This window comes from Electrona antarctica, assembly GCF_951216825.1.
Source record: "Electrona antarctica genome assembly, chromosome: 5".
NCBI lineage: Eukaryota > Metazoa > Chordata > Actinopteri > Myctophiformes > Myctophidae > Electrona > Electrona antarctica.
In genome coordinates, this window is record NC_136810.1 from 40,046,659 (window position 1) to 40,068,296 (window position 21,638).

At 41.0% G+C, this 21,638-nt stretch overlaps 1 protein-coding gene across 1 annotated transcript in view; it reads right to left on the reverse strand.

Moving 5' to 3' along the window:
* eps8l2 (EPS8 signaling adaptor L2) overlaps window positions 1–19,230 on the reverse strand; it is a 36,293-nt gene extending 17,063 nt beyond the window's left edge. Inside the window, exons 1-4 of the mRNA XM_079501592.1 lie at window positions 19,081–19,230; window positions 12,948–12,998; window positions 12,173–12,219; window positions 2,299–2,363 (exon numbers count right to left, since the gene is read on the reverse strand). Coding sequence (XP_079357718.1) covers window positions 2,299–2,363; window positions 12,173–12,219; window positions 12,948–12,982 — 147 coding nt within the window. The 5' untranslated portion in view covers window positions 12,983–12,998; window positions 19,081–19,230. The remainder of the gene's footprint in view (window positions 1–2,298; window positions 2,364–12,172; window positions 12,220–12,947; window positions 12,999–19,080) is intronic.
* Window positions 19,231–21,638: the final 2,408 nt, after the last annotated feature.

Sequence of the window (21,638 nt, forward strand, 5' to 3'; positions counted from 1 at the left end):
TATGGGTCCATTTGGTTTCATTTTACGCTCTCAAGAGTAAAATTATTGTTAAACATTACTTACAAGAAGTCTACACAATTAGACGTTTGCCTGTTATCTCTCCTATGGTACCACATCAATACAGCATGGAATTGTAGACAAAATCTTATCCAACGACAACAAAATATTCTAAGTAGGGATGCACGATATAATAGGAAGCATAATCGGAATTGGCCATATCGGCCATAAAAATGCCATATCGGTATCGGAACGGTCTCAAAATAATCCAGATTATTTAATCAATTTTCACCAGCAAAAAAAGAATACAAATGAAAAATGAAAAAATCATCACTGAGTTCAATATAAATCAAAGGTTTCTAGTACCTCTAGCCTAGAACAAAAGCCAAATCAAATATGATGTAAAATCTTAAGTAAAAAAAACTTTAAATTTTTCTACATTTAATTTGTGTACTCATCTCATTCATTATAGTCAATTGTGAATACAGACACTTGGAAAAGAGTATAGGCTATTTATTGATTCATTGAATATTTATTAACAGGTTTTGGGCCAAGTCCCTAAGGCCTAGGCTTGTTTCCATTGTGGTCCTCTGTAAAATATCGGAATTGGTCAGAATCGGTATGGGAAGATATGACCCTGCAAATAATCAGAGATCAGATATCGGTCATACTTTCATAATCGTGCACCCCTGATTCTAAGTCTTGTGTCTGAGAGGATAAATGTCATCAAATCCAGGTCCATGGCTCCTTGGCCAGGTCCATGGCTCCATGGCCAGGTCCATGGCTCCATGGCCAGGTCCATGGCTCCATGGCCAGGTCCATGGCTCAAATGCTGAATAAATAATGGGCCTTGATACGAAAAGGGTTGAAAACCACTGATCTAGACAACTGAAACTATTATATAGCCTGATATGAGAGACATGGGGCTCCATTTTCGTCACCGCTAAACCCCTTATCCCTAAACTTCTTTGCCTTTTTTTTTTACTATTTTGAAAAACATTTTTGAATAGAACAACTAGCCAATCTACATTGACACGTTGTGAGCTTGTAGACTGGCCATTTTAACTATTTAAAAATGTTTTGCAAAATAGTAAAAAAGGCAAAGAAGTTTAGGGATAAGGGGTTTAGCGGTGACGAAAATGGAGACCCATGGTGTCCATGCAGCTCTACTTGTGCAGGACTCTGGTTATCTGTGTGATTATGTGTAAACATGAGCGATAATGTGTGTGACGGCCACTTGGTAAAATCCAGTCCATTATGGACATAGTACATAGTTCAACAGTTAGTTGGGGCTACACTGGTTGATGCACCTCAGATAGCTTCCCTCTAGTTCTGAAACTTCTGTAATCAGCTGCCCTGATTGCTTTATTACAACAAGGGTCCAGCATTATGAAAGGCAATCAAGACATCAAACCAGTGTACTTACTGTTGTGTCAATAGGCAAGATACAAAATGCATTTTAAACATTTAAGTGCTCTGCTTTTAGTTTAAACGTTTCCCAAATTAAAAAGCTATATTCTCTTCATCACCTTATTGTTTTGATACATCTTTTCTTTGAAGACGGCTTTCAGAGGTTTTGGCTGTCTTTGCTTTATTTAGAATTTAGAGACACTAGCAAACCATGTGCAAAGAATGGGTATATAGACATGCAATACATGACGTGATACAATTCTAGCGCGGTTCCTCAAAACTCACAAGCAGCATGTGAATGTATTTTGACGGTAGGCTACAGTATCCCATCATGCCAGAAACACATGCATGACATCATGCTGTATTACCACGTACCCTGAAGCCCAAAACACGCTTTCATCAGCTGTTTTCAATGTCTTTTCCATAACTTCTCCAAACTGCTAACGTAATTGCCATGACCACGTTTCTCAGAGATGTCCATAAAATGATGTTATACAGTCACACTAGATATAATATGAAATGAGTTCTGTTTGTTTTTAGATTAATACTTTTCTCATAATAATTCTAATACCAGTTAAATAAAATTAAAAAAAACCATAAAACACAATCTTAGTTTCCTATACAGGTGGGCAATATTTACTTGTAATCTAAATATGCAGTTTTCATCAGCTTTTTTAATCCTTGTAGAGGTACATACTACATACAGTATAGGCATACAGGTATGAGGTAGGCTATGTACTAACAGGAATATGTAAAACAATAAATAATAATAAAATTAAAATAAAAAGTCATTTATTTTCCAGACCACTATGAGAACACAGCACAGACTTAAGATTGAAAGTTAAATCAATGCTTAGGTTTGTGTCCCGAGAGGAACACAGCAGGTCTTACCTCCACATGGTACTGGGACGTCTCATGCATGATCATATTAGAGTTGGAGTATATCTTCCTTTGTTCTGTTGAGTTTAAGAACAAGTTATATGTTACAGATACAAGGGGCTAACTGATCCTTGCAGGGCATGTCTGTGGCCATGTATCCAATGTCAAGTTCATTCCAGAAGTAAAGTAACTCGAAAATGTATTCACATAATACTAGACAGGTCGTTTAACTTCCTTGAAAATGAAACCTCACTCACTCACACACACACACTCGGATATCGTGGTGCATCATGGTGTACAGATATGGAATGTCAAAGTACATATTATAAAGAGATCGTTATCTTCAAAGGAAATTGTCATCCCATTCATGATGTATTTAATCAAATTATTTCTTCACACATACTGTATATATATGAGTGCAATAAAGTATACGTTCCTATTGTTTGTTCATCACAAACAAATAAAATAAAATAAAATAAAATAAAATACTGTTGTAACACTGACCTGAAATCCACGTGCTGATATTAGCAGCACTGAAGCTGACAGTAGATAAAAGTGTTTTAAAGAACGATAAACTACAACTATCCCAAATATGGAAAAGCTATTACCATTGTTTCACCCTGCGTCTCCTTTGAAAACAAAACCTGCGTACCCTGCGTCCAGCTGTACAAGAAGATTCTTCTTAGACAAACTGCATGCGCATTAAGGTCTCACATTGCTTTCAAATAATAATAATTAACTTATAAAGCAAAATAAATGGCCACACAATGCCACAGCTTTTCACTTCAAAGTGTCTTGGCAATGCTGGCATGCAGTCCACTATTTTAGTACTCTATCCAGCCCAACCAATCAGAGGCAGGGACAGATTTGTAGGGTTAAAGAGCAGTGCAGGCAGTTTCCCAGCAGCAATGTGCTACTTCCTCATCATGTTATCATGATGATATTACTGAGATATTGCATGATATTACGATGTATGCTGCATGTCTTTGGCTTCTTAACCTCTCCTGACAATATCTGGATTTTATGCAGTCTTCAAGATGTAACAGAGCTAAATGCAGTGCTGTAAAGCCCAATTTCTTCACACGATGATGTCGCTCACCAGAAATAGCAGATTTTTGGAGAGTTTATGGTATATGCATTGGGTATCTCATACGCCTTCATAAAATATGATTGTGCTACACCGTCCTCAGGCTGTTGGCTCAATGTTATACAGTAGAGCAGTGGTGTTGGGATCTCTGATGCTGCTAGTTTGTTGTCCTATTGTACCAGGATGTTAGTTAAATGCGATAAAGATGCAGTGAATGCCATAAACTCAATTGTAAAGGTGTCGTGTGTGTGTGCAAATAAAATACAATAAAAACTAGAAAAAGTGCCCTTCTGGGCACAGGTCTCCACCAGGAGGATAGGAGTGTGTGTGTGATGTTTGGCAAAATGTTTAGGAGCAATATAAACGTGTGTGTGTGTGTGTGTGTGACACAGCTTGGCCTGTTGTAGCGCCACCATGAGGCTGATTTGAAAACTGTCAAGTGGCATTTCTTCCAAAGCTTAGTGGGAATATGCATGCAGTTTCACCACAATGGGACGCTGCGTTGAGTAGTTGTGGCGATTTGTACAAAACGGGTACAAAGCGGGCTACTCCTGAAAAGTTTAGAAGCCAATCGTAGCCAATGAGGGTGGATGATGAGAAATCAAACAAACCCGTCTTGATTACATGACTATGAAGAAGATGTGTACCGACTTGCGTGAAATTTGGATAATTTCTGAAGGAGTAATATTATAAAATGTGTTTTACATATGTCGGCCTCCTGGTGGCGCTATAAAGAGCAGATGTGAAAAATTCCAGGCAAAGGTTTTTCCTTGGCCTCTAGGGAGTTGGCATACAAAGTTATCCACACATCCGTGCAGTTAGAGGTCAAAACACGTTTCGGCCAGTTATAGCGCCACCATGAGGCTGAGTTGAAAATGTTCATGTGGCATTTCTTCCTCGGCCTAGTGGGAATGTGCGTGCACAATTTCATGGAAATCACACGATGTGTTCATGATTTGCAGCATTTTGTTTGCAACTGAGCACTCCTGCGAACTTTGGAAGCCAATCTTAGCCAATCAGGATGGAGTCTGAGAAATCTGAAAGACCCGTTTCGTTGAATGGCTCTAGAGAGACTGTGTACCAATTTGCGTGATGTTTGGACAAAATCTGTAGGTGTACTGTCCAAAAACTTGTTTTGCACAAAGCGGCCTCCTGGTGGCGCTATAACAGGCCGTTCTGGAAATTTTGGGGCAGAGGTTCATCGTTGGCATCCAGGGAGTGTGTGTGCAACATTTGGCATCGACCGGGTTAACGGTGCCGGAGATTAGCTGGTCACAGACGGAAGGACGGACGGACGGACACACACACACACACACACACACACGGACGGACGGACGGAGTGCAAAACATACTCTCTCCCCATGCCTTCGGCCTGGTGGAGACAATAACACTGACCTGAAATCCCCCCCCTGCTGCTAACAACACTAGTTGATAAGATAGAGAAAAGGTTCTATAAAGTTCTGAAATCCACCCCCTGCTGCTAACAACACTAGTTGATAAGATAGAGAAAAGGTTCTATAAAGTTCTGAAATCCACCCCCTGCTGCTAACAACACTAGTTCATAAGATAGAGAAATCCACCCTGCTGCTAACAACACTAGTTGATAAGATAGAGAAAAGGAGAGGCTGATTTGTTGTTTTAAAGTAGCCAGGGCAATAAGGAAGTGACATGAATAAGTAAAATGAAAGTTAAGAAAACTAGGGTTTCACAGTGAGTTATTCTTAGACAAACTGCATGCATAGTTAGGTCATTGCTTGAGACCTTGTTTTACTTTATTTAAATAATAAAAAAATAATAAACACATTGCAAGAGCATTTAATTTAAAAGTGAATTGGCAAAGCTGGCATGCAGTCTGCTCTATGCTGCCCAACCAATCTGAGGGCTGGCACAGATTTAGAGTTTCCCAGGAGCAACGTGCTACTACTTCCATATCAGTGTTGTGAATCTTATGATATTACTTTATTGTTGTTGGTTGTTGATAGCACTATCACCAATATTGTCCAATTGGTCTAAACTTAAAGCATTACATGCACAGAGCTCTGCAATGTTTAATGACAACCAGCATGCCCGATTGCCCGTGCATGCACAATGGAAAGTAGGTAATTTGCAGGACATTTCGTTATAAACTACTACTAGACTAGACTAAGTATTTTTTTCTGATCTCATTTCAGGAATTCACTCCTCTATTGTAACAAACAGGAATGTTATGTTTTAATTGACTTGGAAATTCTTTCAAAATTCTAATTGCAATGAATACACCTAGGGCCATGATGAGTCTTTTTGATCCTGGTCATTGTTAAATGAGTGTGCTAGTTGTGCCAGTCACTGACCTATTCTCCACGTGAATTAGTCGGCAGGTGACAATTACGGGGTAAACGAGAGCTTGTTCCTATCAGCTCTGCAGCCAGATCTCATATCAGGTCTCTCTCCCCGCCCAATAGAGTCAACATTTTGATATCACACAGACTCAAGCTCTCAATTTCTCATCGCAGAGACTGTGCGTCATGTCATTATGCCTGAGCATTCAAACCAAATAAAATACAACCAAAGTCTAAAGAGAGGAATTTGTCCGTGTAACGACTGTCGCTCAACCAAAATGAGGTAAACCGCGTTTCACCTTCCATTTCCTGTCTAATTGTCCTCCTTCCTGCTCAGCTCCCCACAGGTGAAACACAAGCGGCAGGTGTTGGTGAAAGTCGAGCTTGCCTCATGCCTTATTAATGACTGACATTTATGCCAATCAATTCACAGCGTTGCGACAGCTTGCAATGAGAGCCACTTACAACAAGTTACCAGGCAGATGGGCAGATCCTCAGGGCGTTCCAGACCCACTGACCAGTGACAAACATGACCTACCTGGCCGACTGTCAGTCCTCCACGAAGCCTGGGTAACACTGACTATTTAATTGACCTTAGTCAATGGCCCTTAAAGTCTAGTCTTGACTCGATACCGCTTCCATTCCAACTTCATCAAAGCAAAACCACACTCTGGGATCAAATTTTATATTCATTATTCAGTCAACATAAAGTATACACGAGATTCAAGTTGAAATAGTGTTTTTATGTTGTGAAGTTAGGTTCCCATAGTTAGGCCAGATAAGGTTTTGGTACTTTATAAGCACAAAAACAAAATAATAAATAAATAGATGGAAATTCTATAAAAAAAACAGAACTGGGCAGAAAAATACTACAAACCAGGGGACACACCTAATTGCACCTCCCTCCATCTGTCTACTCTGGCGCATGTGCTGGGTTGTGTGTGTGTATCAAATGCGTGGATGGGTCAATGGGGAAAAGAGATAAAAACCAGAGTACAGTGGCCCTAATATCTGTTACTTATATATGTAAATATGATAAAGCCAAAGCACATCTAGCAGTTGATCAGTCTATCAAATAAATGCAAACTAAAGGGCCCCAGCACGGGCGCTCGGGTGGCACAGTAGTAAAGTCCCTGTCCACCTCCATGGAGGTTGTGGGTTGGAATCCACCGTGGTGCATCTGGCTTTGTCGGGTGTCTATGCGAATGCAATTGGCCCGTGTTCATGGGAGGGAAGCTGGGCGGGGAGGGTGATATTGGTCATTTGCACATACTCCTACGAGCTAGGGTGGCACCTGTCAGCAGGGAGTGATGGGCGCCTGGGCGGGAGGAGTATAGGACAAAGGCCCTACATCCTTCTGGAGGGGGCTCTTCACTGGTAAATTAGTCAGAAAGATACAACAGCAGTGACAACGCATAAATGTGTGTGGAGGAGTTAATTGGCATAAATTGGTACAAATTCTTTGGCTTTGCAAAGCATACAGAGATGTCCAAATATGAGCATAAAAGAGACACAGACAGACAGTACTAAAGGGTACAGAATTGCATAATCTGATGGGGCATGTATTCCCAACTTGCATCATTCCTGACTTGCATCGTTCCCAAGTAGCCTAGTTATTATAAAGATCATAAGCAGAGGTGTTAAAGGCGATGGGGGGGGGGCGGGGGTGAGATAGAGAGATAGAGAGAGAGAGAGAGAGAGAGAGAGAGAGAGATTCTGCTGCCAGAAGAGAAAGAAAATCAGGACGACAAATAAACCCTTTTTTTCTCTTGGTGTGAGTTTATGGCATTCACTGCATCTTTATCGCATTTAAGACTATGTACCGTATAGCAACATAATGTTTTTTTTGTCATTTTTTAATAGATATTTAAAGTTTTTCTGAAAACTTTAGAAGGATTTAGGCAGGATTTAGAAGGCATTTTTAGGCCTGGGCCGTGGCTCAGCAGTCCAGGCACCTTGGCTGGTAATCCAGTCTGGCAGTGTGCCGCGGGTTCGACTCCCGATCCCGATGGCCTTTACTACATCTCTCTCCCCATTTCCGGTCAGCCTACTGTCTATCCCTCCATAGAAAAAATATAAAATAAAGGCGAAAGCCAAAAAAAAACATTTAAAAAAAAGAAAGCATTTTTAGAATCGACCTCAGGTCTAAATGGATAGTGTACTGTGAAATCATTTCATTTTGGAATATCTGTCTACACATCAGGTACTAAAGGAAATGTGGTGCTGTGCAGATTTGTCCATACTGCACGTCACCACACACAATCACATCAACATCTCACAGGTTCATTTTCCATCTATGGTGACTAGGTTAGACCTGGGATGTATGCCTGGTGGTCAATGCAAATAACGTCCTGGTACAATAGGATAACAAACTAGCAGTATCAGAGGTCCCAACACCACTGCTCTATACTGTATAACATTAGAGGACGGTGTATATAGCACAATCATATTTTATGAAGACGAATGAGATACCCAATGCATATACCATAAACTCTCCAAAAATCAGCTATTTCTGGTGAGCGACATCATCGTGTGAACTGTGAAGAAATAAATTTGGCTTTACAGCACTGCATTTAGCTCTGTTACAACAGAGAGGACACAGCAGATAAAGCAACACATACGCTTAGATAATGAAGCAAAGCTCTGTAATATATATATTAAAGTCAGCTTCATGCAAAAGTTCTGATCTTCAAAAGAAAATGTTCCTCAGAGTACTGTAAATATCCGCCTGTTTATGCCATCTCAGCACACATACATGTTTGACAAGGTTCTATTTTTACCTGAAATGGACATTCTCCCCCTTGAGAAACTGGCCGAATGATTCGATAAAGTTGGTGCGTCTTCCGATCTGACCAAGGCTGATGAGTCTGTATGTGGCCCCTGTGTTCCTCTGCCTCTCAGTTCATCACCCCACCCTGATGCCCCTGATAACGGGACAGGTGGGAGGCCCTACGTACAATTTGCATTGCTTGTCTGGTGTCTGCCGCACTGCATTGCAAGAGTGATGGGTCAGTTTTGCATAGGGGAGATTGAGCTAGCGACACTTCCTGTTGTCGTTCTACTACATCTACGGTATCTGTTGACTCAATAAAGACTCAATCTTTATATATACAGTGTATTTAACTATTTATACATACAAGTCTAGTGTAGCACCAATTCAAATTGAGCAGGCACAAAGCCCTAAAAGTTCAAATATTTGACAGGCTAATGAAATGACAGCCAACATCTTTCAGATTTAAAATCATTGTTTGAATTGCTTTTCATTTACTGTATCACAAAGATTATAATGGTGTGGTAGAATTACTGACGTAACCTTGTGTGCCGCCTGTTGTTAAACCACTCACGCATATAATGTCAAATGGAAGTGCTTTCCATTTGTGGTTCTATATTGTCTGATAGGAGCCCAGGACTCACGGATACTGTAGGTAGGTCACTTTTAATGCATTGGGCAGCCAAAGCAGCCAAAGCAGCTGGCACATAGCCATTATCAGCATTCACCATCTAACGCTGAGGATGGCCGTGTGCCGATTTAGCCAAAACACGCCTGTGTGTGTAGACCATGCTGATTTTGGCTTCTCAATGCATTAAAAGGGACTTTACTACTGTAAGCTATCCATGAGTACTGGTTTCCTTCTATGTGCAACAGTGCCTCTACACAGTACAATCCTCAGTGTTAACTGTGAAAGCGTAAAGATATGATATGGGATTCAATAGGATATTTGGGCAGAGAAGGCAGCCATAATGTCCCAGAGGTCCTGCGGTGAGTAGACAGCAGTGACCATCTGCCATGCAGGGCAGAAAGAAGCCTCACTTCATCACACATCCAGCGGGATACCGCACTGAAGAGCTTACTCACCACGTGTCATGTGGATATTAGTACTTACTATACTTACAGTATCTACACCACAAGATTGCTTGTGAATAATGCTAATGCTAATAATGCTATACTGTACGCTTCCTAAGGAAAGAAAAAAAAGTTTTTTGCTCCCAGTCCTATTCCGATCATTTGATTTTGAGTATCTGCCGATACCGATTTTTCCCGAGCCGATATTTATATTTTGATAGAACACTTATGCCATATCTGATATCACAATAGTAGGCTACAATATCCAAAATCACAGACAATATCCAGTCTAATAACTAATAAACTCTCAAGAGTAAACATTTACATTACTTAATTTATCTTGATATGAAAAGGGTTGAACTGCATTATTGGTGTTGATTGATAATGGTATCTCTTATCTGAGATGGATAACAGAATCCGCATTTGAAGCTTTTTTTATGGTTCAGGGTTAGATTAATCGTTAATATTGAATTATACACCCTGAGAGGCTCGGTATCCAAATTTGAAGACACATGGGGCCCCTTCCTCGCACTGGTAAATGACTTGCAGTTCCAAGCTATTCCAGATTGAATGAGTTTAATCTGAATCTGAGCATGCTAGACATGTTTCCCGACACAGCTGGGTTGTTCAGTATATTTATTATTAGGAACCATGTGTGGGTGCACTGCCACGTCCATTATGTTTTGGAGGGGTGACCAATGACCATGCCATGTTATGCTATCTTGTCTTGTCTTGCCTTGTCTTGTCGTACGTTTGTCTTGTTTTTGTTTCAAAACTTGATTCAGGTTATGTGGTTTGTAACTATCAGTGTCACTTCCCTGTTAGCATAGGACTATACAATTTATTTTTCTTTTATGCTACCACAATATTTTGCATATGGTGGTCACGACATTTATATGTACATGTTATCTCTTTGGTATGTTCCGTATGAGTGTGTCACATATATTGTCATATTATTTGATTTACTGTATACCCTGAAATATTGAATAAACAAAACTGTGGAAAAAAAATATATATATATTTAATTATACTAATCGATTTTTGTTTTGGACACTTTACACATCGGTAGTTTATTTGGGCCCAAAAATACAGTACAATGGTTCTCTATATGCTGGTAGTCCAGAGAGTGGTGTTGGAACTGTGAGCTCATGTCTGGGGCAGGGAGGACCAAGGGCCGAGGCGGCCCCACCTCTACAGCTCCCCATTTCAATGGCCCTTTCATTCACCTGCAAGACATGGCCATCCGCACCCTGTTCCAACCGCACTCTGAAAACAGGCACGCCCTGCACTCCCTGCTAATGCACGGTATATTTTAGTCACACAAACACACCCAGGTCCAACACAGGTTTGCAACATTCTAAAATGGCACAGTGTAATGACATGCTGTAACCTCGCAACGAGAGATCCATTACAGAGATAGTGACCAGAGAAACAAAGTGATGCAACATTGTGCCACGTCATATAAAACTGTCATGACAATAACATAAGCACATCATTCCTCCCTATCTGGAAACTCTGTGCATTGTACATGCATGGGAATGCATGGGAATGCACAAAAATCTGCTGTCTTTGGCCCGGGCCGGCCTAGCGGTCCAGGCACCTATGCTGGCACCTATGCTGGGACCTATGCTGGGACTCAAACCCGCGACACGCTGCCAGGCTGGCAGCGTGTCGCGGGTTTGAGTCCCGATCCCGACGACCTTTGCTGCTTGTGACTTCCCTACATCTGTCTCCCCCGCACACACACACACACACACACACACACACACACACACACACACACACACACACACTAGTGGGTTGTTGCTGGCTGCAATGCTATCCCATTGGCTGAGAGGTCGGCTAGAGGCAAAAAGTGTCTGGTTGCCTAGAGACGAGGCAGCCAGTCAGGACGTTAGGTAGTCAATACAGCAGCCAATGAGAAAGATAGGTCGAGTGGGCGTGAAAGCCAAGCAGAGAGAACATAGACCAGCTGTGCTTACACAGCAGCTGGTGAAAAGAAAAGAAAAATCAGCTGTCTCTTGACAAAACCCCAGTGTGCTGTTGGTTCACACAGAAGTGCCATCCCTTGCTCTCTCCAGAAGCGCAGGGCCCTCATAGGCAGCAGAGGTGCCAGTAGAGGATCAGCCTGTCTGGTTTATTTGAGCAGGACAGGACCCCTCGCAAGGACCTTGGCCCCCTCTTATCAGTGTGTGTGTGTGTGTGTGTGTGTGTGTGTGTGTGTGTGTGTGTGTGTGTGTGTGTGTGTGTGTGTGTGTGTGTGTGTGTGTGTTGCACACGCGCGAGGGTGGCAGCACGGAGGTGAAGCACCGCAGAACGCCAATGTTGTTTTTATGAAATATTAACAACCGCACCCGCTGTAACTACCATCGTTAATGTAGTAGGTGCATATTTGAGATGCATTTGCAATTGCTGTGTGTGTGTGTGTGTGTGTGTGTGTGTGTGTGTGTGTGTGTGCACACACTGGGAATATAATTGTCACGACTCTGGTTGGCCTGCAGACCTGGTAACCTAGTCAGTCATAGAAAATAAGGTGATAATAACATGTTAGCGGCCGTGTAGAGGAAGAACAAAGCACTCACTCACAGTCACACTGCCAAAAGACGCAGCAGAATCCTTCCATGCGTTATATCTTACCGTAAAGGGCCTTGGCGCTTATCCTGCTGTCCGACCTGGCCACCCCACTGCAAGGGAAGGAAGAGGAAGCAGCATTACGTTGTCGGCCCTTCATCATTGACCCCCACGCACACACTCCCAATTGTCACCACTGCGGTGTCACCAAGACACCTGAACGGACACTCCACTGCCGCTTGTCATCGATGTGCACAATATTAGTGAGTGGTATACAGAGTATCCCGGCAGACCGGACAGTACAGGAGGAGATTAGCCTGAGATTCTGAGCATATGGACCAGCCAGGGAGAGGAGGAAGGGGGCGTGGGGCATTGGGTGAGAGAGAGAGAGAGAGAGAGAGAGAGAGAGAGAGAGAGAGAGAGAGAATGTGTGTGTGTGTGTGTGTGTGTGTGACTGTGTGTGTGTGTGTGTGTGTGTGTGTGTGTGTGTGTGTGTGTGTGTGTGTGTGTGTGTGTGTGTGTGTGTGTGTGTGTGTGTGTGTGTGTGTGTGTGTGTGTGTGTGTGTGTGTGTGTGTGTGTGTGTGTGTGTGTGTGTGTGTGTGTTTGGTGGGGGGGGGTACCCAGGGAAGGCAAACATTCCACTACAGAACAGCTCTGTGCCCGAGGTCTCTGACCCATGCTGCCTCTCACATACTAGGTTAGCGATTCCCTCACTCTCTCTTGTTCCCTGTGTGGCAGGCAGTGGCTTCAGGATAAGGGTGTTAGCTATAACTTGCAGAAAGGTAAACATGCTGCAGGGTTAAGCCAGAAAGTCCCAAAAGAGTATGTATGTTGACTCACTTAGCCTGCCTCCCTGGAGGTCCTGGGATGTTCATGGTTTAAGACATCAACCTGGAAGAGAGAGGTGGAGTGGGTGAGAGAGTGGGCAGGTGATGGGGGAGGGGAGGGGGGGTTCTAAAGGAAGGAAGGGAGGAGGGCCATGGAAACAGAACGTTTCCCCACAAAACAAACATGTATTATTCAGTTCAAGCTGCCCTTTCATGTTGCGTCAGGTGTCTTTTTAATTCCTTGTTTCCCATTCCACTTTGGAAACTCACCTACAGTGAAATAATGCTATAAGTCTGAGGCTGCGTGCAGCTATACTAACGTCTTTGGTACATTCAGCACCCAAAACACAACATATAGTTTTCCTATCGTTCCGCTGGAGTGGGCCAGGTGTTGGGCCTGTATGGCTGTAGTGAGGGGACTGTTGTGGGACAATGGAAGACAGCAGGCTGATATACACAATGTAATCAGATCCGCTTTATTGATGACTATCTGCATAGTTGCAATTAATTAATTTGGGAGGACATATATATACGGTATACTGTATATATTTAGTTCTCAATGGAAAAGGCAAATTGCAATGCAGTGCTGATACCTGAACATCTGAGATTAGAATAACTATAGGCTTACTTAAATTTAACAAAAGAGAATGGAACAAGACAAATCTCCTGACCTACACTGTCAGCTAAGAGAGAGCCTGGCACTGGCAGCTTCAAGTTTGCAGCTGGAGTGCATTCTTTTCAACTGATTTCAACTCAACTTTTTCTGACTTCTAGACTTCTGACTTCTAGCTATATATTGCTTTTAGCAATGCTATTTATTTTGTTTAATTAATTGGTAGTAGGACATTGGACACTTGGACGGGTTCCAATTCCAAGCATTTGAAACACTGCAATCCAATCTGCAAAGTAACCTCTTTAAAGTTTGTAGGACTGGGTGACGCTATAGGAACATTTCAATAGCATTATTACTGCAGCAATGTGGGTTGATGCCTAATAGACAGCACTAAGGTGATGCACAGGACATCAATATATATATATATGTATATATATTATATGCAGGCCAAAGAGAACTTCCCCAGTGAAAGGAAGGGACCGCACAGGACCAGATTATTTATGCTTCAATTTTTATTGCACAACGCGTTTCGCCGTTTGGCTTTGTCAGGTGCTTTGCATCATGTATGTATGTATATATATATATATATATATAACCAACAGAGGCACAGTCAGTGGAGCGTATCTCAACAGATTATAAAGATAAACGCCCTCTAAAGATAGATAATCTCTTCACATCTAAAACAAATGAAGGGGCAAATCATGTCAACAGCATCCATAACAAGCTCCAAATCTAATATCACTCCCTATTCCCCTCCGCAGGCAAAGTCAGATTTTATTCAATCAGGCCCACTTCCAAATTGAAGTCCTACAGCTTTGCACCCATTAGTGCGTGTGCGTATTACCTGCAACAAATGGGCAGACAAGAGAGGGACGGACCAAGAAAAAAAAGAGTAGTATTTAATTCAGTATGTCTGCACAAAAGATGGACTTCCTCTTTCTGTACTTATCTTCCTCTGGTCATCTCTCCGTGCTATTGTTCCAGCCGCTGGCTGCCAGCCAAGTTTCAGGAGGGAGGAGAAGAGAACAGCTAGCTAGGGTGTCTGTTGTTGTTATGTCCTCATTGTAAGAGGCTCACACACATCCCTGTGTCTACAGTCTACACAGTTTAAGGTTCCTGTTGTTCACTAACAATCCCCTCTTGTCTTGGGGTAATTAATAAACATATTTTGTATAATATTACAACAATTGGTAAGTTGTAACAATGGAAAGTTGTAAAATTGACCTTGTGTATGTAGTAAAAAGCACACATAATAAACCACCCTTTCCTTTTGTTTGACCAATATGACTCCTCATTGGCCATTCACACTGAGCACTATTACTGTCTATACCAGAGTTCATACCAACTATAAAACAAAAATACAATGGTGAACGATAGAGCTATGGTTAGAGTTATCGTGCTCAATGTGAAAGGCCCTTTAAGTCTTCAGATCATTATACTAGGGGTGTAACGATGAATTTTAACAGCGATTTGATGCACATCACGATACATGGTTGCCAATTGAGTCAACCATGTGGTTCATCAATGGCGATACGATACGATTCAATTATTTAAAATTGATACAGTAACTATTTAGCAAAACATAATCTGGGGTTTTTTAACTCATTGACTGGCAGAGTTCAATTTCAGTGAAAATACTGACCAGAACTTGTAATCAACGCCTCCACCTACTATGCAAGCTCAACTCCTTTAGAGTGAGCAAGCATATCATGGAAATCTATATTAAGAACCTGATAGAGAGAATCATGACTTTTAACATGGCAATGTGGTATGGCAATCTTGATGTAAAAGGAAGAAGCAAGCTGCAGCGAATAGTGAACCTAGCCTCAAAAATCATTAGGAAGAGACAGAAACAATTAAGTTGAATCTACAAGGAAGTACTTCGAAAAAAAGCTGTCAAGATAGCAAATGAAACTAACTAACTAACTAACTAACTAACTAACTAACTAGGTCTACTGTAGACCTCACAAACATACATGCACAAATCAATAATCATGCCACTGGATACCGCAATGCTGTTTTATCTCTGGATATTAATATTTTTTTGTCACTTAAAATTTTATTCATTTTTTGCAATGAAAATAACATAAAACAAAAGAAAAAGAAAAAGGAGAAAAGAAAAAACACATACAAACAAAAAGAAAAAAGGCGACATTTGCGTATATAAAAATGTGCATATTACATCTCTGGGTATTATTAATGTGCACAACTTAGATATAATTATACCATACAGTAGGGCAGGCTATCTAAATCATTTGAATCTACAGTACTATAAACTATACAGTTTGTAAAATATGGCTAGTTGGCTACTGATGTGGAATTACGCAACTCTCATATCCTTAGACCCAGAGGGCTGTGAACTTTGGCCCAACAAGCAGTGTAATGAAGCATTGCAACATGACATTTGCATGTGATGCAATCAGCAATCATGTAGTTGTAAACATAAATAAATGTGCAGCAGCAAAAAATTCCAATAGAGGGTATGCAGGGTATGCGTGTGACATCATCACCAAACCCGGAACTTCGGAAGTTATGCAGGAATGCCTACTGAGTGGCAAAAAACTACTTTCTGGCCTTGACAGCCCATACATCCAAACAGAAAAGTCCTATCTGATTGCATTAAACAACGTTAAACAATGTTAAACTCACTTTGCATGTTGCTTTGCCACTCGATGTACCATTCACTTTAAGCATGCGCATACCCTCTATAGACTACATTTTAAAAGCAAAAAACAACATCTTCCAATACAACAGATCCCCAAAGTTGGATTACAGTTTGCATTATTATGGCCTTCATCACCTTTGCTCCATGGTCCTGAATAAATAAACATTATAAAATAGATAAAGCTTATATGACTTGGCACAACTAACTATTCAATCATGTAGCCCAATCTTATCACAGTCTAGTGATGTCTGATATCTTTCAATCAGGGCACAATATAACCTGAGAATGAACTGCCTACAATTAGGTCAGATCTCATCTCACAGACTCACAGGACAAAAAATGGCATCAAGAAAGTCAATCAAAGAACAAGATGTTTGGGCAGAATGTCCTCTTTTGACAAAAGCGCCCTCAAGACTCTTGCTGGATCCCTCATTCAATGCCATTTTGACTATGCTTGCACCTCTTGGTATTCCCAAAACAAACTCATTGAACTACGTCTCAGCCTAAAGCCATGCATGACCCACCTAAATCCAACACACTTTGCTAGTCTGGGATGGCTCAGGGTAGAAGAAAGGGTTAAGCAAATAAAAATGGGATTGGTATTTAAGATAGTCAAAGGGCCACTGCCCTCAATACCTAGTTCATACCTGACTAACTACCGGTACTTCTCCAAAGTGAGTGACACCCACAGTCACAATAGCAGAGGAAGCGACAACGTTCTGGTACAACCCAAATGTACATGAACAAAACAAATTCTCATTCTACTATGCTCTGCCACCAAAATGTTATGCCCTGATACCATCCATACAAATATGTCAATCACTAGTTTATTTCAAAACTGGTCTGAAAAATCATCTATCACCACAAGGGGAGATAAATTAAATAGCCCAGAAAGAAGGTGTTATTCACAATGGCATGTATTATTGTGTTATGTTGATTAATTGAATACATAGGACCGCAATGGAAACAAGTCACTGGGACTTTTTGTGTTATCCTTTTAGCCTTAATGCCTTACTGTACCACATGTTTACATGTTTGTCTAATAAAGTATTCAATCATCAATCAATCAATCAATCAATCAATTATAAAATCTATGAATTGGTTTGTTAAATTAACAATCAATGGGTATAAATGGTCTGAGTGTACGAAGTTATGACCATACAGGAGAGATGTGAGAGGTAAGTTATGACCATACAGGAGAGATGTGAGAGGTAAGTTATGACCATACAGGAGAGATGTGAGAGGTAAGAGGTGTGATGATTGTTTCCTCTGTATAGAAAGAAGCTCTGGTCAGGTTGATTTAATTGTAGGTGGACTGAAAACATGGCCATGATTCACAATGACACACAACAATAGTGCTGTCTGCCATGTGCAGCAAACTTCAGTTACACAGAAACCTAATCTTCCCGGAATTTGTGCCATTTAATGACCACCTGAAGAAAGTTTGGATCGTTCACCTGACCTTTCTCTAAGGACTGATACTGACACTGTAATGTGTTAAAAACATACTGTGTGATTAGAATCTAATGTTTGTATAGTTCAGATACACTATAGGCTACCAAAGATGCTGCTATTGAGTATTGAGAAATAGAAGAAATCAAACAATACACTACAATTATTTGTTACAGTCAAAACTTTGTCTATATTATTAACATTTATAACCAAATAAAAACGTTTCTCGCACTTTAGGGTCAGTAATATTAATGACTATTTAAGTGACTAACAGCTGGGAAACCCTAATGGCTCCCATGAAACACAACAATGACATATTTGTTTTTCTCTTGCACATACAGGCTTCTACAAAAGCCATTTTGAAAATAGTCCATCATTCATGGCAGGGTTTCAAATAAAAGCACTTAGTAAGAGAAATCTATGAAAATCTGGGAACTAAATCGTTACCAAGAAATGTCTTCACCAATGTGTTTCTAAAGGTGTCTAATAACATGTACTAAAAGTTTGAAATTCAACTCCCGTGGGAAAATTGAGTTATTAGCATAATATGTGACCATACCCATAACATCCTATATAAGGCAAAAAAGTCCAAATTTCATCATTCTTTAAGTAGCATGTGACATATGAAACTAGGGTGATTTCATGATTCTGAATCCATTCCAAGCATTAGTTTTGCACAAAAAACGGCCACACAAACGTGATGAGGTCAGCACATTTGGTCAACTGGATATGGCCTAATTTAGCCCAAGGAGTGTTTTTTGTGCAAAACTAATGCTTGGAATGGATTCAGAATCATGAAATCACCCTAGTTTCATATGTCACATGCTACTTAAAGAATTATGAAATTTGGACTTTTTTGCCTTATATAGGATGTTATGGGTATGGTCACATATTATGCTAATAACTCAATTTTCCCACGGGAGTTGAATTTCAAACTTTTAGTACATGTTATTAGACACCTTTAGAAACACATTGGTGAAGAAATTTCTTGGTAACGATTTAGTTCCCAGATTGGTCAAATACCTGATAAAATGCCCTTACTAACTCTTTTTATTGACCATGGCCTATAATTGCTACATCTGTTGGGAGAACGAAAACGCCAGTTCAGATAATGTAAAGCTAGAATGAGAAGTGTTTCACAACCCATTAAACCATCAATTGACAAATAAATGAATATGATAATACATTTTATTATAATCACCAACATATTATGTTTGTTATTTACAGCTAGGTAGAGTAGTGGGGCGAGATGGAAAAGGGGCGACCATATACCTGTTACCCCTACTACTATAGGCCTATACCAAAAAGAAAACAAAACTTGAATCATGCACTGTGCACATTTAATAGCAGAAAGAAAGAAAGAAAGAAAGAAAGAAAGAAAGAAAGAAAGAAAGAAAGAAAGAAAGCGTGTTATACCGTTGCGCTGCACAGTGCACACCTGGTGTTTTCCTGTACGGGATGCTCAAGGTGACAAGCTGCATGAAGCATCATCAGACTACCATCATCTCTGCCGGTCAGCAGCCCACAGCGACGACTCCTTTTCCTTTTCACTGATACTCTGAGCAGCGGCCGGGAACTTTCGTGTTGGTACCAGTGAACTGCAAACCAGTTCGGATGCTGCGGTATTGTTGAATAAAAAAATAGATGCAAAACAGATCGGGCTTTGCAAGCTCAACATTGACGATGTGGCCAGTCAGGCTCTCCGGACAGCAGGTGAGTGACACGTGAGTCGGCAGGTAACTCAAGCTGAAATGGGGCGGAGCAGCCGCACGTTCTGGCCGATATGATTTCAAAGTGACACTATACTATAGGCTATCATAAAGAAAACGCTTTCGACATAGCTTTCTCGGAGTTTGCGCAATGCAATTTGTCAGTTCAATTATAGCGTACTGCTACTGACAATATTAGCCTACTCCCATGTAGATATGGTTCACAGAATCACATGACGCTCGTACTGTTTCAGGGCTAAACATTGTAGGCTACTGTGTCACAGTGTCAGCAACAGAGAGATTTGAGGAAGGTGGATTTAGGTGACTTAAAAGAGGATATAGCCTAGTCCGGCAGCCGAGGTGGAAGTTATGCAGGAATGCCTACTGAGTGGCAAAAAACTACTTCCTGGCCTTGACAGCCCATACATCCAAACAGAAAAGTCCTATCTGATTGCATTAAACAACGTTAAACAATGTTAAACTCACTTTGCATGTTGCTTTGCCATTCACTTTAAGCATGCGCATACCCTCTATAGACTACATTTTAAATGCAAAAAACAACATCTTTCAATACAACAGATCCCCAAAGTTGGATTACAGTTTGCATTATTATGGCCTTCATCACCTTTGCTCCATGGTCCTGAATAAATAAACATTCTAAAATAGATAAAGCTTATATGACTTGGCACAACTAACTATTCAATCATGTAGCCCAATCTAACAACAAGAAGAATAAGATAAAATAATCTTCTAATCTAATCACAGTCTAGTGATGCTGGGAAGTCTGATATCTTTCAATCAGGGCACAATATAACCTGAGAATGAACTGCCTACAATTAGGTCAGATCTCATCTCAAAAAATGGCACCAAGAAAGTCAATCAAAGAACAAGATTTTTGGCGCCCTCAAGACTCTTGCTGGATCCCTCATTCAATGCCATTTTGACTATGCTTGCACCTCTTGGTATTCCCAAAACAAACTCATTGAACTACGTCTCAGCCTAAAGCCATGCATGACCCACCTAATTCCAACACACTTTGCTAGTCTGGGATGGCTCAGGGTAGAAGAAAGGGTTAAGCAAATAAAAATGGGATTGGTATTTAAGATAGTCAAAGGTAACCTGACTCCGCCAGATGGGGCAGCAGAGAGTACACTGGGTTCCCCCCTCCTGCTCCCATCTGGGAACTCTCAGGCAGACTTGATGCCCGGCCACAAAACGGCCTGGCCAATCAGCAGCAGCTAGAAGCTAGAAGCTGCTGCTAGAAGCTGCTAGAAGCTGCTGCTGATTGGCCAGGCCGTTTTGTGGCCTGGCCATGTCAAAAATGCATGTCAAACTTTCCTTTTGCTTTATGTGACATGTCAAACTTTCCTTTTGCTTTTTGTGACATGTCAAACTAGGGGGTTTTCGTGATTCTGAATCCATTCCCAGCATTAGTTTTGCACAAAATACACTCCTTGGGCTAAAACCGCCATAGACATCATGACACATGTGATGACATCAGCACATTTTGGGCACATTTTGGTAAGTGGGTATGGCTGCTGCTTTTAGCCCAAGGAGTGTATTTTGTGCAAAACTAATGCTTGGAATGGATTCAGAATCATGAAAAACCCCTAGTTTGACATGTCATGCTACTTAAAACAAAAGGAAAATTTGACATTTTTGCCAGCCATAGGAATGGTAGGACAAGAAACCCCTATAAAAAAGATTGCCCAATACTAACAGCCGGTCAGCAAGTGGATTCATGAATGAATGTATATAGACAATATTTTAGGCCAATAAAAAATACTATATAGGCTACCAAATTTCCCACTTTAAACTAAAGAAGCCTGTTGGCTGCCGGACTAATAGGGTTAACCCTAACCCAGTGCCTAGTGTAGGCCTACAAGGTATAAGATCATTTTACTTGCATATTTAGTGCAAACTGAATTGACCTCTCTAGAAAAGGATAGAGGAGGTAATAGAATAGTAGTTTAAATCACCATGTAAATCGTGGGCTGGAATGCTCTTCTTACAGGAAAGGCTGCAAGTGATCTTAATTACACACTTGAACATGATCACCACAGGTCAGTGGTGGGGAAACTGTAGAGAGCACTAGATGTAAATCCACTCATTGACTTGCATAGCCTCTTGTTAATGTAGCCTACCACAGTGGTTCTCAAAGTGGGGCCCAGGGACCCCCAGGGGTCCTTGAGAAGGTTCCTGGGGGTCCCCAGCTAAATGAGTTAATATAGCCTAGGATAGCATCAAAATCAGTTTACCCACTTT